Consider the following 15,589-nt stretch of genomic DNA (forward strand, 5'->3'; position numbering starts at 1 on the left):
GGGAGCTAGAGCGGGTCAGAGACATCACAAGAAGACCTACAGAGTTAACTAACATGTATCTCTGGGGCTCACAGAGACTGAACCACCACCACATGCATGGGCTGGGTCCAGGCTACCTCCACCTCTGAAGCAGATGTGCGGTAAGTCACCATGTGGGTCCCCAAGTGGAGCGGGGGCTGCCAGTGACTCTTATGCCTCCCTCTGGATCCCCTTCCCCCAACTGGGCTGCTGTATCTGGCCTCAGAGGGAGAGGATGTATGCAGTCCTGCTTCAGCCTGACTTGCCAGGGCAGGTTGGTACCCATGGGGAGGGGGAAACGGGGGAGTGTGAGGGTGGGATGTGGAGGAGAGGAGGAAGCGAGGGCTGTGATCCGAATGTAAAGTGAATAAATAAATAAAATTAATGAAAAACAATAAAAAAATAAAGAGGGGATGGGTGTGTGAGTGTGTATTTGACAGGATCCATGTCCAGAAAAATGTAAACAATAAAAAAAATTAAAAAAAAAGGAACAGGACTTTTAGAAACTGATATTTTTTCCTCATTTTTGAAACTGTAAAAAAAAAATGTGAAAATTTACTTCTAAATGTACTAATTAAGAAAACATGATGAGCCAAAAGAGAAATTAAACAGTTTTATAGATGTCTTTGTTGTTTCTTGACACACAACATTGGGGGTCTACACACCCCCAATAATATCACAATACAACACTTCTAGGCAGCTTCTGCGTTTCCAGCCTCTTTGGGTAAGAGCGAGTCAGTCTTCAGTAGCAAACCTTCACTGGTGGAACTACGAAGGAAGGCACGGACCACAAATGGACCTAGAACAAAGATCAGAGCCAGCCGTGACTTTCTCACTCAGAGCCCTGCGGATCAGAGCTAGGCACAGGAAAGCTGACTGACGGACTCCAGTGCTGCTGTCCTGGACAGCTCACTGCCCTAGATAGTGGTCCTGGAAACGCAGTCGCCAGAGAGCCTCAGCTTTCCTCCAGAAGGCGGTCAACACTGAAGGGAGTAGGCAGTGTTTATATCAGATGGAAATACTCTGAATATTTCTCTGAAGCAGTCAGCTCAGACAACAATGTTGAGTTACCGAACAGTTGATAAAATTCTCCACAATTTAAGACTCTTCCTAACAACAGTTAAAGGGCTTCCTCTCAAATGGCAGAAAGAGAAAAATAGTTTTTAGAGAATTTATAGTCTATTACTCTTCTCTAGCTATCTCAGAAGAGCAAAGTTCCCTGTGGAATAAAAGAATCTATGTATACACCATGTCTGTGGTGGTATTTTGGATGAAAGAATTAACAGGATATTCAATCACCAATGTGCTTAATTCTCCAGGATGGCTACAGTGGTTTGCATCTGCTTGGCCATGGGGAGTGGCACTATTTGGAGGCATGGCCTTGTTGGAGGAAGTTCATACTGTGGGAATGGGCTTTAAGGTCCTGTGCTCAAACTCCACCCAATGTAGAAGAGGGCCTGCTCATGTCTGCCTTTGATCAAGATGTAGAACTCTCAGCTCCTCCTGCACCATGCCTGCCTGGATGCTGCCATGTTTCCTACCATGATGATAATGGACTGAGCCTACGTAAGCCAGCCCCAGTTAAATGTGTGTCTTCAGCTCTGTGCCCCATTTTTTAATTGGGTTGTTTGGGTTGTTGGTGTTTAACTTCTTGAGTTCTTTATACATTTTGGATTAGTCCTCTACCAGCTACAGGGTTGGTAAAGATCCTTTCCCAATCTGTAGGCTGCAGTTTCATCCTATTGACAGTGTCCTTTGCCCTACAGAAGCTTTGCGGTTTCATGGGGCCCCATTTATCAACTGTTGACCTTAGAGCCTGAGCCATTGGTCTGGCCTCCGTATTAGAGGATGCACTTAGACTTGCAGAGACTTGATGCACCAGGGTGGGGGACACCTAGGGGTCCCCCTCCACTCAGAAGAGAAGGGGAGGGGAATAGAAGGAAGGTTTGTGGGAGAGCGTAACCGGAAGAGGGGAATGAGTGGGATGTAAAGTGAATACGTTAAAAAAATAATTAAAAATAAATAAATAAAAAGGAGGAAAAATTCATACAATACACAAAAAAAGTTTGCCTTTATAATAGTGCCTTGGTCATGGTCTCCTCACAGCAATGACAAAAGTAGTTCAAACACGTGTTGTAATTAACTTGATTATTAACTAAATCCTGTAAACGCCCAGCACGGCAACTATATGGGCAGGGGGTGGAGCCTGGCACCACAGTTGTAGTTCGTGTGAGGAGCACGGCATGCTAAGGGCACGGAAGTAGGCTGTGTCCCAGCTACTACAGTACCCACGTTCTTCTCCCCAGGGCAAAAGAATCGGCCAGTTACAATGATGGCTCTCTTCCCATGAAAAAATACCTCCTTTCTTTTAAAAAGTAAAGATTAAGAAGGCCAACTGGCTTCAAACCACCATTTAATAAATGGTGTTCTTTCCTATTTAACCCATTGTAACTTTAAAGCAATTAGTTTTCTTTTAAACCTTAACACAGTTAACAGTAGAATATGCAAAGGTACAGAGCTTTGGGGGTATATTCTTTGCTACTAATAAAGACATTTTTATTTAAAACCTTATTTAAGGCTCTCAAACCTCATGATTCACGAATACAGTAATTAAGAATCCTTTGGAAAAAATAAATTGTACTTATTTAATCCCTGGAAGGACTGCAGCTATAGAACTTGTACGTTAATGCTTTGTCTCAGTATTTCATAGTTTTGAAGCATCACCGGGGTTTAAGGATGTCCTACCTCACCCAGCTACTCACCCAGATTCAGTGGTCTGTGCCTGCAGACCTCATTTATGACAGCTTGAAGATTGGCAGCTAACTGGTCACTTGGCATATCCAACTGCAAGAACCAGACACAGACATCACAATCCGGGAACTGTCCATATGTATTCTAGATGCTGTTTTCTGTGTTTACCTAATGCAATGGCATATTAAAAACTCTACTATAAAAGCAAACAAGAGCTCTACCTATGTATCTTTATATACTTATAAGTCGACAGTTACATTATACAATATATCATAGTGGGCTGTTTGTACGTTTTTCCACTTTAGGATCTGCAGTTTCCAAGTAATTTCCTGAAAGCACATCCCAAACACACACACCATGCGTTCACCCCAAACTAGGAACGTTCTCTTTAACTTCTGTGTGTATGGGGGTGGGGCTAGCGCATCTGTGCACGCGTGGGCTGAAGCCAGCAGCCCACATTGGATGCCTCCCTTTACTGCTCCACGTTATGGAGTTCCTCGATGAAGCTGAAGCTCACCCGTCTGGTGAGGCTGGCTGGCCACTGGGCTGCAGGAGTCCTCCTGTCTCTGTCTTCCCAGGGCCAGTGTTAGACATGTGACACCAGGCTTGAGAAGTAATGCTATATTTCATATCAGCAAAGTATACTCAGGAACATGTCTTAAACGTTTTAGGTCATGCAAACTTGTTCAGGAAAAATGCCTACCAGCACGCAAAAATGAAACCTCTGCTTTAGGGTCTTCAGAGATGTCTGACTAAGAAAGGTAAAGAGAGAAGAAAGACTCCTGAAGAAACAGCACTCCTGGGCCAGTGTGAGAGCCACTGTACTAAGTTTGAATATTTTGTGGGACTATGGATTACAGTGGCAAAAATTATTTCAACCTTTGCAGAGAATAAAAATTTAAAAAGCAAGACACATATAAATTAACTTTAAATAATGCACACTCCTTCTGAAACAGCTAGTTTCTGTATGTTAAGTGTAACATGAGCAAACCACAGACAGGCTGTTATTCACAGCTTTGACATTTGCACTGCTATAGGAACCACTCTCTGAGACGGCTTGTCCGTCTGTTTCTAGTGTCTGAGGTGAATCACTAGAAAACAGAAACTCTGACACCCCATTTGCTCATCAGGTTTCAGTCTTTCTACATTTGAGTATATAAAGCAAAGTCTCAGGGCTAAAAATTATCACGGAAAAAAAAATAGCTGTTTCACTGCCACAAGACATGCATTATAAATAGTATTTATCTTTATAAGAACAAAAATAAGTAGTTTTCCCGAATTAGTTTTACACAAAACACTTAAGTCAATGTATAGTATCATACCTGATAAAGTGATTTACATGTATCGTTAAGTTTAAAGTAATTTATATGAAAATTCTACAGCAAAGATGGTATAATTTTTAAACTAATTTCCCATTTGAAAGTATTACAATCAGTTATTTATTGTCAGATTATTTCATGGTATGTCATATCCATATATCCATGTACTTTCTCCTCCCCCCTCTCTCCCCTCTCCCTCTCCCCCCTCTCTCCATGTATATTATAAATCAGGGTTAGAGAGGGGCTTGGCAGGCAGACACTCAACTACAAATCTGATGGCCTGAGTCCAGCCCACACGGTGGAGGAGAATTGACTTCTGCAGACTGTTCTTTGACCTCCACGAGTGTGCTGTGGCATGTTTGTATATGTACACATACACATAATGCATAAATAAATGTATTAAAATTTATAGATTTTTATTGCACCAGAAGAAAGGAAATATTAAGTCTGACTGATGTTGACTTGACAGCTGCTCACCAGAGGGCCCAGCTCCAGGTCACGGCTCCCATCCATCTGTGACTCCACTTCCAGGGGATCTGATGCCCGTCTGACCTCTATGAGCACTGCATTCATGCCCACCCACATATAAAGTAGAAATAAGTGTTTTTAGAGTGGCCAGCTCCTGTGACTATGAGTCCTAACATGATTCTGATAACATTCTATAATCTTCAGGTGACTGGGACTGCAGAGGATGTCACCTTGGATAAGCACTACTAACCATCTGACTCCAAACCCACTCCAAATGCAATATTCTAGAATTAAATCAAGTGTGGTTTAACAGAGAGCATCTACTTCCCATGACCCACAACAGTGTAAACTGAGACCACACATCTTTACAGGACATTAACTAAAGTTGTAAGAACAAGAATTGATTGCATAACTCCATTTAATGGGATCTTACTTTGGGTTAAGTGTTTAAGCATCTACACAGATTCATTCATTTCTCCAAGAACTCAGTGAAGCAAATATTATTATTATTACCCCTCACTTAATATTAAAAGTTGAGAAGCAGAAAACAAAACCAGTTTATGCAAGAGCACGTGCAAGTCAGGACTGGAGGCACATTATGTAACCCTGCACTGGGGAGGCTGAGGCAACAGGATCATTAATTTGAGGCCAGCTTGTTCTACACAGCAAATTCTAGGCCATCCTAGACTGCATAGAGGGGCCCTGTTTCGAAACTAAAACAAACGCAAACACCAAAGCACAGGCACGTGAAAAGCAGCCCCGAAGCCCCGTGTCTAAGGAAAATGGCCTCCACTCCCACTACTCAGTGGCTTGTGATCCCAACAGTTACAATGTGCAAGTGCTCTGAAAAGCAGATGGGTCTGCTGTGAGACAAAAGGAGGAGAGGGACTGTAAAGGACTTGCAGTCTAGCCACCATGTGCCTCTCTAATTAATGAGTAGGCACCAGAAGGGACGAGAGGAAGAGGTGAGGACACACTTCAGGACAAACCAGAATCTTAAAGGAGGAAGAATTTCCAAGGACAGGAGGGATGCTCTAGTCCGAAGAACCAACAGGAGGTGGATCAGGTGACAAGGTTAGAGAACGGCGTGACTGTGGAGGAGAGTGTGTGTGCTGATGTCCCCACAGAGGTGGAAGACTTCCACTCCAAAGTGTTAACTAGCTCTTAACACACTGGCTGCAGAACCCGTGCAATTCCAAGTCCTCATCTGTCAACAAGTCGCAAACCAGACTTCCATGTCATACCTTCCAGCTTCAAAACCCTAATTTCAGTAAAACCAAACCACTATTTGGGCTCAACAAAATAAATCCGAGAACCAAAATCTTAAAGCCAGCCTTTGCATTTTACCATGAAAGGGTTAGGAAATAGAGAATTGGAGATTGATTCTAGTGAGAATTAAAAGCAAAGACTTCAGGATTTATGTTACCAACAGTAAGGGATGACTTAATGTTGCCAAGCAGATGAACCACATTTCTTATCTGCTTTAGAAAGGATTCTGGAGGAAGTGCATAAAGGCAGGACTTGGCACACTTTCTTTGTAAATGGTGACATAGTAAATATGTATGGCTTTGCAAGCCAAATGGGCTCTGTTACAACTGCTCAAGGCGACTGCTGGAACAAAACAGAAGTTAAAACAATATATAAAAGAGTGCAGCTGTGTTCCAACAAACCTTTCCTTACAAACCAGGTGGACAGCTGGGCTCTGCCCAGAGTCAAGCTTGCTGGTCTTTGGCACTGAAAACAGAACTAAGAGATATTTACAAAGTGATTGAGCAAAAACAACCATTGCTGTCTTCCAGAGCATGTCTGTGCCATGTTACTATCTTTTTTAATTTTTTATAACACTATGTTTTTTTATTCAATAGACTTTTAGTTTTTAGGCTTTTTGAGACTTTTTTTTCCTGTCTACTATGCAGATGAGGCAAAATATGTTTTATTTGGCTAAGAATTGCATTGCAATTTAAAAATAATGGTAGGAAAAATTCCTAGCAACAGCTGTTATAAATTTATACGTGCATTTAAAACAAGCTCTTTAGGGTTGATGACAGGGCCCAAATCTAGAAAATAGAAAAAAATAGAAAATGTAGTGTCCTATACTCTACATATAAGAAAATACCAATAGTTGAGGCCACCCTACTGCCTTCTCTACCAATTCAAGTAGAATCAAAAGTTAGGAGAGATGGCTCCAGATACCTCACTTGTAGAAAAAGAGACTCTCAGGAAGATGAGGCTGCTGGTAGAATGTGGTATGTGGAGTTCAAGCCATCAGGAGACGGCTAGAAAACACCGACAAACCAGTGACTCCCAGATAAGCAGAAGCACCCACCTTCCCCTCCACACACTCTGCCGAGCCAGTCTATACCGGAGCCTGGCGAGATCAGGCCTGGAAGAGGTGCTGGAGGCAAAGGCAGCTTAGGCCCATGGACTCCAAGGTCTAGGGCAAGAGAAGGCTGAGAACCTAGTAACCCTCTCTATTCAGGTCACTAAGGTATAAAAGCTGCCTCTAAATTGGGCAAAGGAAGTCTCTAGATATGAGACTACTATTAGAAACCAGACAAACTACTCTTCAAATCACTAACAGCCTAAATAAGGGCCATGATGTCTGCCTAATGGACAGGGGAAGTTGTACTGGGCACAGCTGGAAGCAGTGAATGGGAAAAAATATTCCACATTTTAATTTCAATAAATGCAGATTTCTTTTCAATACACTACTCATTTATACACAGGCAAAGGATATATTCTGCATGTACTAGAAATGAAAATTTATATTCATTGAAGCAATTTAATAGCAATGAGATATTAGCAGCAATCTAATGCCCAACAAAAGAAATAAGGTTGAATAAATTATTATATATCTATCACAAGAGACTATAAAACAGCCATTAAAATTCTTTGCAAGAGTTTTTATGAGTAGGAAGGAGTTTAAGACACAGTGTTTAGGACATCAAACTCAGTATGTAATAGGAATACAGAAACCAAAATAGTAGATGCTTGGGTAAAGGCAGTAATGAGGAGCCTGACGCTACTACCAGGGATTACAGGCTTTCAGTCATCCTTGTATTCTTCCCTATGCTGTTTCTCAAATACCCTTTATGTACACAGATTCCCCCAATAAACATGGCCTTTTATTCAGTATTTAAAGTTACAGAACCCAGGGGCTGAGCAGTTGAGAGCATTTGTCTTCCTGAGACCCTGGTTCTGTTCCAAGCGTCCACACAGCAGCTTGCATCCTCCAGGGTACTCATGCAGACACACTTCCTGTCTGCTCTTCTGACCACACACGTGCAAAGAGAACTGCAAATGGATATCCGACATATCGTTTGGTAGTGACTGAAGTATTTCATTCTCACTAGCAATTTGTAAGAGCTCGTTTCTCCACATTTTCACCAACACTTACTTTACACACTTACACACACATTGACGACAGCTATCCTAAAAGGTGTAAATCAGTGTCCCACTGTGATTTTAACCAGTACTCTCCTGAAGGCTGCTGCTGCTTCTGTCTTCTTTGTTTTTGGTCATTTATGTCTCCTTTGGAGGCAGATGTGTCTGAAGCTGGGGTCACTTTAAAACTTAGCGGCTATATTTTTTTATAACAGTATAGTATTTAAAAGTATATATAGTATGTAAGAAGTAGAGAGGGCAAAATCCCCTCCATCCTTTTTAAAAGCAAACACTGTGTACACGGAGATGGCAAATACTCTCCCTGTGCACTGACATGTCAAGTTTAATCTTTATGAATCCAATTTGTCTTTTTTGTTGACTGCATTTTTTATGTCTGTATGAAACCTTTTAAATGTTATCTGAGCTTTTGTGTCTATCAAGAGTTTATAGTTTTTACCACTGAGTCCTGTCACACGGTATGAAAGTACCAGAGATGGATTTAGTCCATCTAAACAGGACATGCATGGGTTCACTTTGCAGTTACAGGCTGAGCGCCACACAACGTAAAACGTGGAGCTGCGTTTGTGGTGTAGTTGGTCCAGGGCTGGTACCACACACAAGGTGTAAGTGTGACCGGAAGCCCTTCCTTCCTAAACCAGGCATGGCAGCCCATTCCTGCAGCCCAGCACGCAGACAGTGGAGGCAGGGGACAGAAACAGCAACTCATACACAATTTCAGATGAAAAGGTCTTTTGAGGTCACTCTGGGCTACATACAAAAGAGCCCGTCTCAAAAACAGTAAAATAAAATAAATTCTGAAATGTCCCCAAATCGTTTTTCTTTGAGACAGATGGACACTCTTGAGGGGGCACTGACTCATCATGTGGCCTAGGCTGGTCTTAACCTCTCAAAGGCTCTTTTACCGCAGTGTCTCCTGAGTGCTAGGATTATAGATCGTACACAATCACACCCAACTAAAAATATCTGAGAATTTGGACCAACAAAGTGAAGATTCTTTAAATACTGCATTTTGGAACACGCTAGATTTTCTGGTGATGAAACTCACCTAGTAAAGTCTTCAAATATACCAAAGAAACAAAACAAGCAAAAACTGCAGGTCCCTAAGTATTTCCAGTAGGGTATACTTGACTGACAAGTAAGCACCTATGTTCAGATATCTGTGAATCTGAGATTTCATTTACTTTAGAAGGTTTGTCTGTAGGGTAAACTCCTGGGTACAACAGCTGGCCAACACCAGACAGGCCAGTGTATGGTTAGCTCTCTAACACAGCAGCGAGCTGTTCTCCACAACGGCTGCCCTCTGTGTGAGCCTAGGCACAGTTTTTAGCCCTCCACAGTCCCACGTTAACTTCCATGCGGTGCTCCTTCCGGGCTCCACTGACAGGGACCTCTGATCTCTGCCACTGTACCTGAGCTGTCCTTCCCTTTGTCTTTTCTAGGGGGGGGGCTGTCTTCAGACTGACTGATCTCTATGATCTATAGACTGACTGATTTCTATGATCTATAGACTGACTGATTCCTATGATCTGTACTCAAGTTCTTTGACTCCTCCATCTGTAGTCCCCACTTTTATCCTCAGGAATTTCTCGTTCATTCTAGGGCCGCACTCATGTGCACTGCTGAACGCAGGCCTGATACCAATGACAGGAGACACGGAGGACGCACCGACACGGAGGACACACCGACAGCCTGGTGTTCTCCTCCAAACTGCTACTGCACACGCACCAACACCGTCCAGGTTTTCCCACAGCTACATTCAGTGGGAATGACAAAGTGTACAGGACAATTACACCATCCCACCTGGACCGAGAACCTCTCAGGCTTATATGTATGTATCTAATATTTTAGGGTTGGCAAATGTGTTTTGGTAAAGGGCTGGATCCTATTTCAGTATTCAGGTCTTCAATTTTAAGGGTCATATATGATTATTGCTATTAAATTTGTTAAAAGACCACTTTTTAAAGTTTTTTTATAATTATGTGTCAATTTATGTGTTCATGTGGCTATATGCATGTGAGTAGGGATGCCCCTGGCCACCAGAGCCCCTGGACCTGGAGTTACTGGAGTTGTAAGTAGCCAAAGTGGGTGCTGGGATCTTGGGTGAATACAGTTTCTCCTGTTATAGCACCACACCCTTGAGATTTCAATTTTACTTCCGACAAGCTTTATCTCCTGTATTTTACATTCTGTGGTGAATTTTCTTATCTTTGTAATCTCTTCATTTATCATACATATACCATACTGTACAAAAAATAATACAAGGAGACGTTAGTTGGCTGGAAAGAAAGAGGGAAAAAAGAAGATGTGATGATGAGTCATGAGCCAATGGCTGGCTCCCTTTCACAGAGGTATTTGATGGTATCTGACAATCGATATTCTTTCCTACCACTAATTTAATTTATGGACCTAGTTACTGTAAAACAAACCTTCACATTCCAAATCCTACCACATTCACACCTTGTTTAGGTGAATTCCATCCAGCACACTCACTTTTCCTGTTGTGACGTGCTCCTTCCCTGTCCTGAGAGCTCACGTTCCGACAGAAGACCTGACTGTGTTCACGGCCCTGTCTTGCACTTGTTGGTTTTGCTACCTTACAGTTCAGCTTTGATCAGATGCCAGGCTGAAAACATTCTCGCCTCAGGACATCTTACCATTATATAAACACGCGGAGCGATGCCCATGAACAGACCATGTCTACAACGTCAAACATGTCTTTTACTTTAAAAAGAAGGCAAAAATAGCACATCAAAGGTGCTACTGCTATACTACACAGTTCAAAGCTCCAAATATATCTGAAACCCAGACAAGACATGCTAGTTAAATTAGGGCTTGACATCCTCTGTGTAATCAGATTTTAGTTGTCTGCCCTCTTTCTTCTTTCACAGCAAACAAGATTAGGTTTGATTATTTATGAACACATTAAAAGCATATTCTTCATAATTTCACCCATTTCTATTAAAGTTTTTTGCAATTTATTCTTAAATATTCTGGAGCTTATGTACTAATTATATATTAATATAAATTAAATAAATGTAACTTTTAGAATAAAAACAGTTGTATTCATATTTTTAAAATATGCGCTTTCTTTTTGTTCTTTTTTGTCTTTTGAGACCAAGTTTCAATTCTGTAGCCTTGGCTGTGCAGAAGCTTGTGATTCTCCTCCATCAACCACTTAAGCTCTGGGGTCACAGGCAGGCACTAGCATGCCCAGCTCAGGTAACTTCTGAATACTACTTTGTTTTGTGTCATAGACTTGAGTTCATGTGTGCATGTATGCATATGTGCAGGATGTGTGTACATATGGGCCTCTGTGTGGATGCAGGCAATGTTGGGTGTTTCTTTTAATCATACTCCACCTCATTTGTTGAAATAGTTTCTTACTGAACCTGGAGCTCAACAATTTGGCAAGACCAAAGTAGCCAGAGCCCCAAGGATCCTCCAGTCTCTAGCTCCCGGCAAGTGCTACTATGTCAGGATTTTCAAGGGGGAGTGGGATCTGGACTCAGGACTTCATGCTTGTACAGAAAACACTTACCAAGTGAGTCATCTTCCAGACCCCCGACTTACGTTATTTTTCTAGTCCACTAGTAGGAATCTGTCTAGCGATGTAAGAAAGCTGTGGGAAAAGAGAGACTCGCTACAAGAGGAAACATGCATGGTGTTGCTGTAATCAAAGCTGGTTAAACTGCATGTCACCAAGAAGGCCAAGATCTACTGCCAACTATGAAGTGATAAAAACTTTATACTAGTTCACATGCATTTCCCACCAAACTAATTCTTTTACGTCTTTCTGACATGCTGTTAGAAAACCAAAAAAGAGAAGATAGGAAAAGGGGTGGGGGTGGAGTAGAGAAATAGAAAGAAAACAAAAAATTCAAAAGGTTTATTAACCTTGGGAAAAAAGATTGAAAGCTAAATCTGAAAATAAATATAAAAATTGATAAATTGTAAATTATATTTGATGTCTCATAACTCTCAGAGCATCAGAGATGAGCAACTAGCTCTTGAGTCCAAATACAAATGTCCAAAATACAGAGAGAACCAGTATGAAGCTGGTCTGGATGCTTTACCACACACTATTAACTTTGAGCCAAGCCTCTGTCTCCTCTGAGCCAGAGGATGAGGCTTCCTTATCTATCCTGGGAACCAAAGACAAGAAACAGGGATAGAGGGAAAAGGAAGAGGGACCTCTTAGCATTCCATATATGGGATATGTGCTTGAGAGTTATGGTCAGGGGTCATACATTCCAAATGTATGGAATATGCATGTGATGATTATGGTTAGGACTCACACATTCCATAAAGACAGATTTTTATCTATTTTGTTGACAAATTTGCCTCTACAATAGTCATGCAATATGCAGTAAATTAAGAAATGAGTCATGAGTCTCTGAGTCACGACTAATACACAGCCACTTAGTCAAAAGAAATGTGCAAATATATATACGAATGCTCTGCATGCCATGGAAAGTCCGCTGTTGATCCCAAAAGGGATTCCTGAGGTCCGGAGCATCTGAACAAAAGGCTTTCCTATTAAGAATGACGGCCTTTACAATGTATAAACCATTTGGGGACATATTCTAAATATATTCACAATTCTATGCACTGCTACATCAAAATAGTTTCTTACTTGTGTTTGGACATCTCAGAGTGTTTGAGCACATCCTCCTTTATGGGTTCTGTCTTTTAACTTGTTCTAACACCCAGAAGAAACACTGTTTCTGTAACATCCCAAGCCTTTTCTTCCTCAGAGCCTTCACACCTCCTGGTCCCTCTCCCAAGAACACCTTCTTCTCTCCTACCTTCTAAAAATCAGTTTCCATATAAATGTCACTTCTTATGGATGCCCTCCCTAACCAAAGCCATCTAAATAACATCCCATGCACACACACATATCACCACAACCATCACCTTCTCCTCTTCCTCCTCGTCTTCCTCCTCTGCTGCTGCTTAAGCATATACATACGTACATACATACATACATACATACATACACACATATATACATTTTTATGTAGTATCTATAGCCTCTGAAGGCAAGCACTTTTGTGTTTATTCACAGTAGTATACTCCAGTTAAGAAGTTGTTAAAACTCAGGAGATGTCAAGGATAGATGTGTATGCTTTGTGATAGAGAGAATAGTAAGGAAGGAGCAAACACTGAAGTGGCAAAGTATCACATCGTGTCAGCCCGTGACAGGACACTAAAGAGATCCTTAGATGTGTACTAGCGTTGCTGTGTTAGTAGCCTAAGTCACTCACCACAAGACGAATGGGAGGACACAAGACACAACAGAGAGAGTGAGAGCAAAACAACATGGAGGAAACAGAGCGTGGTTTGGACATATCTGTTACTAAAAAAGCCACACTTTTCGTGTTTACATATCAACTTCTTGCTCAGTGGAACCCCAGGTAAAGAATTCTCTTTGCTCAGCATTTTCCTTTTGAGGAGGAAAGACATTAACTGCTGTTAAGGTTTTATAAAGCAACAGAGTCCAAGAAATGTATAGAGTTTTATTCTACTTTGTCATCTGAAATGCTGTGAGCAGGAGTTAATTTCAAAGAACACAAGGAGTCCCTAGTAGTCTAAGAGAAATGAAAAGCACGAGTATTTCTGATCTTATATGTCAGGAAACAGTACAGTGAAAAAAACTTATTAAAAATTCTGTTTGGGTGGAAATACACATTTGTAAAGAATTTAGAGGCTCACTGTAATAAAAACAATATGGCCTTGGCATGTAAACAGAGTAATAATTCAAAATTGAAGACCAAACCATGAGTATATATAACTTCTGCCATTTAACACTGCACAAAGATGCCAAATACATACATTCAACAAGTGGTGCTGGGGAAACTGGACGTCCGCATGCAGAAGGATTAAATTAGACCTGCATCTATCACCTTGTCCAAGACTAATTCTACATGGAGCGCAGGCCTGACGCCTGAGACACTGAAGTTAACAGAAGGTACCGTAGGCAATGCCGACATGACATAGGCAGAGGAAAGGGCTTTCTGAACAGGACCATTTGTCAGAGAACTGAGGCCTAATGAGTGACAAGCTGGACTTCACGGAACAAAAAAGTTTCTGAAACAACGCTGAACAGTTTGAGAAACAATCAACCAGCTAACAAGAAACAACAGAATAGAAGAGAATTTTTGCCAGCTATACATCTGACAGAATTAATATTCAGACTATATAAAAAACTTTTAAAAGTCAAAAAATCAAATTATAGATTTAAGGAGGGGGGGCGGTGGCGCTGGGGCCTGAACAGAGAGTTCTCAGATGAAGGGAAAGAATGGCTAAGAAATATCTACAAAGACGTTCATCCTTAGAAATCAGAGCAAAACCTTGGAGATTTCACCTTATCCCAATCCAAAGAGCAGAGATCAACAACAGCAGCCAGCAATGCTGAAGGGGTGTGGGGAAAGGGAACTCTCATTCAGTACTGGCGAAACTGAAAACTGGTAGTGACTCTGGGTGAGCGTGGAAAATCCTCAAAAGCTAAACATAAATCTACTGTGTGGTCGAGGCACACCACTCCTTGGCACATACCCCCAAAGGACACACATCCTGCTCTACACACTGCTCAGCCATGCTTACTGTTTCTCTCTTCACAACAGCTAGAAAATGGAAGGAACCTAAATGTACTTCAACTAACAGACAGTGAAAATATGGTACCCACGCACCTATTCAGATGTGACCTTTGCAGTGGGTATGGAACTAGAAAAGATCATACTGAGAGGAAACCCAGACCCAGAAAGACAGACGCCACAGGCTCTCATCTGATGCTCCTACCTCCAAATCGTCTGATGTGAACATGTGAGTAGCTGCAGAAAGGGCCACTGGGGTGGGGAGAGCAACACAGAAGGTAAATGCTGTGCACAAGCAAGCTGGGTGGAGACATGGGGAGAAGGAAGGGAGGTAAACACAGAAGACTTCTAATAACAGGAAGAATGACTGACGATATCTTAATGAGTCATAGTATTGACAATGCCTACATTTCCTATACTACATGTAAGTCAGTACATACACACATATATATAAGTTAAATGGAAACATTCCATCTGGGCTGACAATGCTCCCTGTAAGAACCACAGGGCATCTACCAAAGTCCTAACACTGGGTGTGAAAAGCCCTCTTTTGAGTTGTCGGTCAGAATTGTCCCAGAGACTCTAAAACAAATCCGCTATTGCTATTGCCCTTCTTTGGCCCCTGCCCAGATGTGAAAGGTAAGTCCCTATGGCTGAAGACCACACACTTCATACACAGGGCCGAAGGGTCGGAATGATCTGGACGCCTACTCCCTGAGGACTGGTTTTCACCATACCAGAAGGTACCACGCAAGCATCCAAGGGATGGATACAACCAATAGCCTTACCTAGGCTACTACAACCCTAAGAGGGCAATAGTGGTACACGTACTGTGGCAGTAACCAACAGCTCTCTAATTAACTGGTCCACTCAGCAAGAGAAAACCTAGTCAAGTACCCAGTGCTGGCAAAGTCATGGATCTTGGAAGAGAACATACAGACCAATTTACTAAGTAAGCACATTGCCTAACTATAGTCTATATATTTGTTCTTATACCCAGGCAAGCATAGTCTTCACCCCCTATCAAGAGAACTT

The 15,589-nt window shown here is 41.8% G+C and overlaps 1 protein-coding gene across 7 annotated transcripts in view; it reads right to left on the bottom strand.

The window, feature by feature from the left end:
* Positions 1-616: 616 nt before the first annotated feature.
* The window catches only part of Mrpl1 (mitochondrial ribosomal protein L1), a 59,945-nt gene continuing 44,972 nt past the window's right edge, over positions 617-15,589 (bottom strand). For 6 of the 7 annotated variants that reach the window (XR_015636512.1, XR_015636513.1, XM_087582416.1 and 3 more), the window contains 2 exons: positions 2,781-2,862; positions 617-817 (listed from right to left, as the gene is read on the bottom strand). Coding sequence is in view for 5 of the 7 variants with exons in the window: in XM_087582416.1 (XP_087438542.1) it covers positions 711-817; positions 2,781-2,862 (189 nt within the window). In the remaining 2 variants the exon portion in view is untranslated. The remainder of the gene's footprint in view (positions 818-2,780; positions 2,863-15,589) is intronic. The other variant, NM_001105997.2, reaches the window with a different exon arrangement.

Source organism: Rattus norvegicus, chromosome 14, assembly GCF_021556685.1.
Source record: "Rattus norvegicus strain SHRSP/BbbUtx chromosome 14, alternate assembly SHRSP_T2T, whole genome shotgun sequence".
NCBI lineage: Eukaryota > Metazoa > Chordata > Mammalia > Rodentia > Muridae > Rattus > Rattus norvegicus.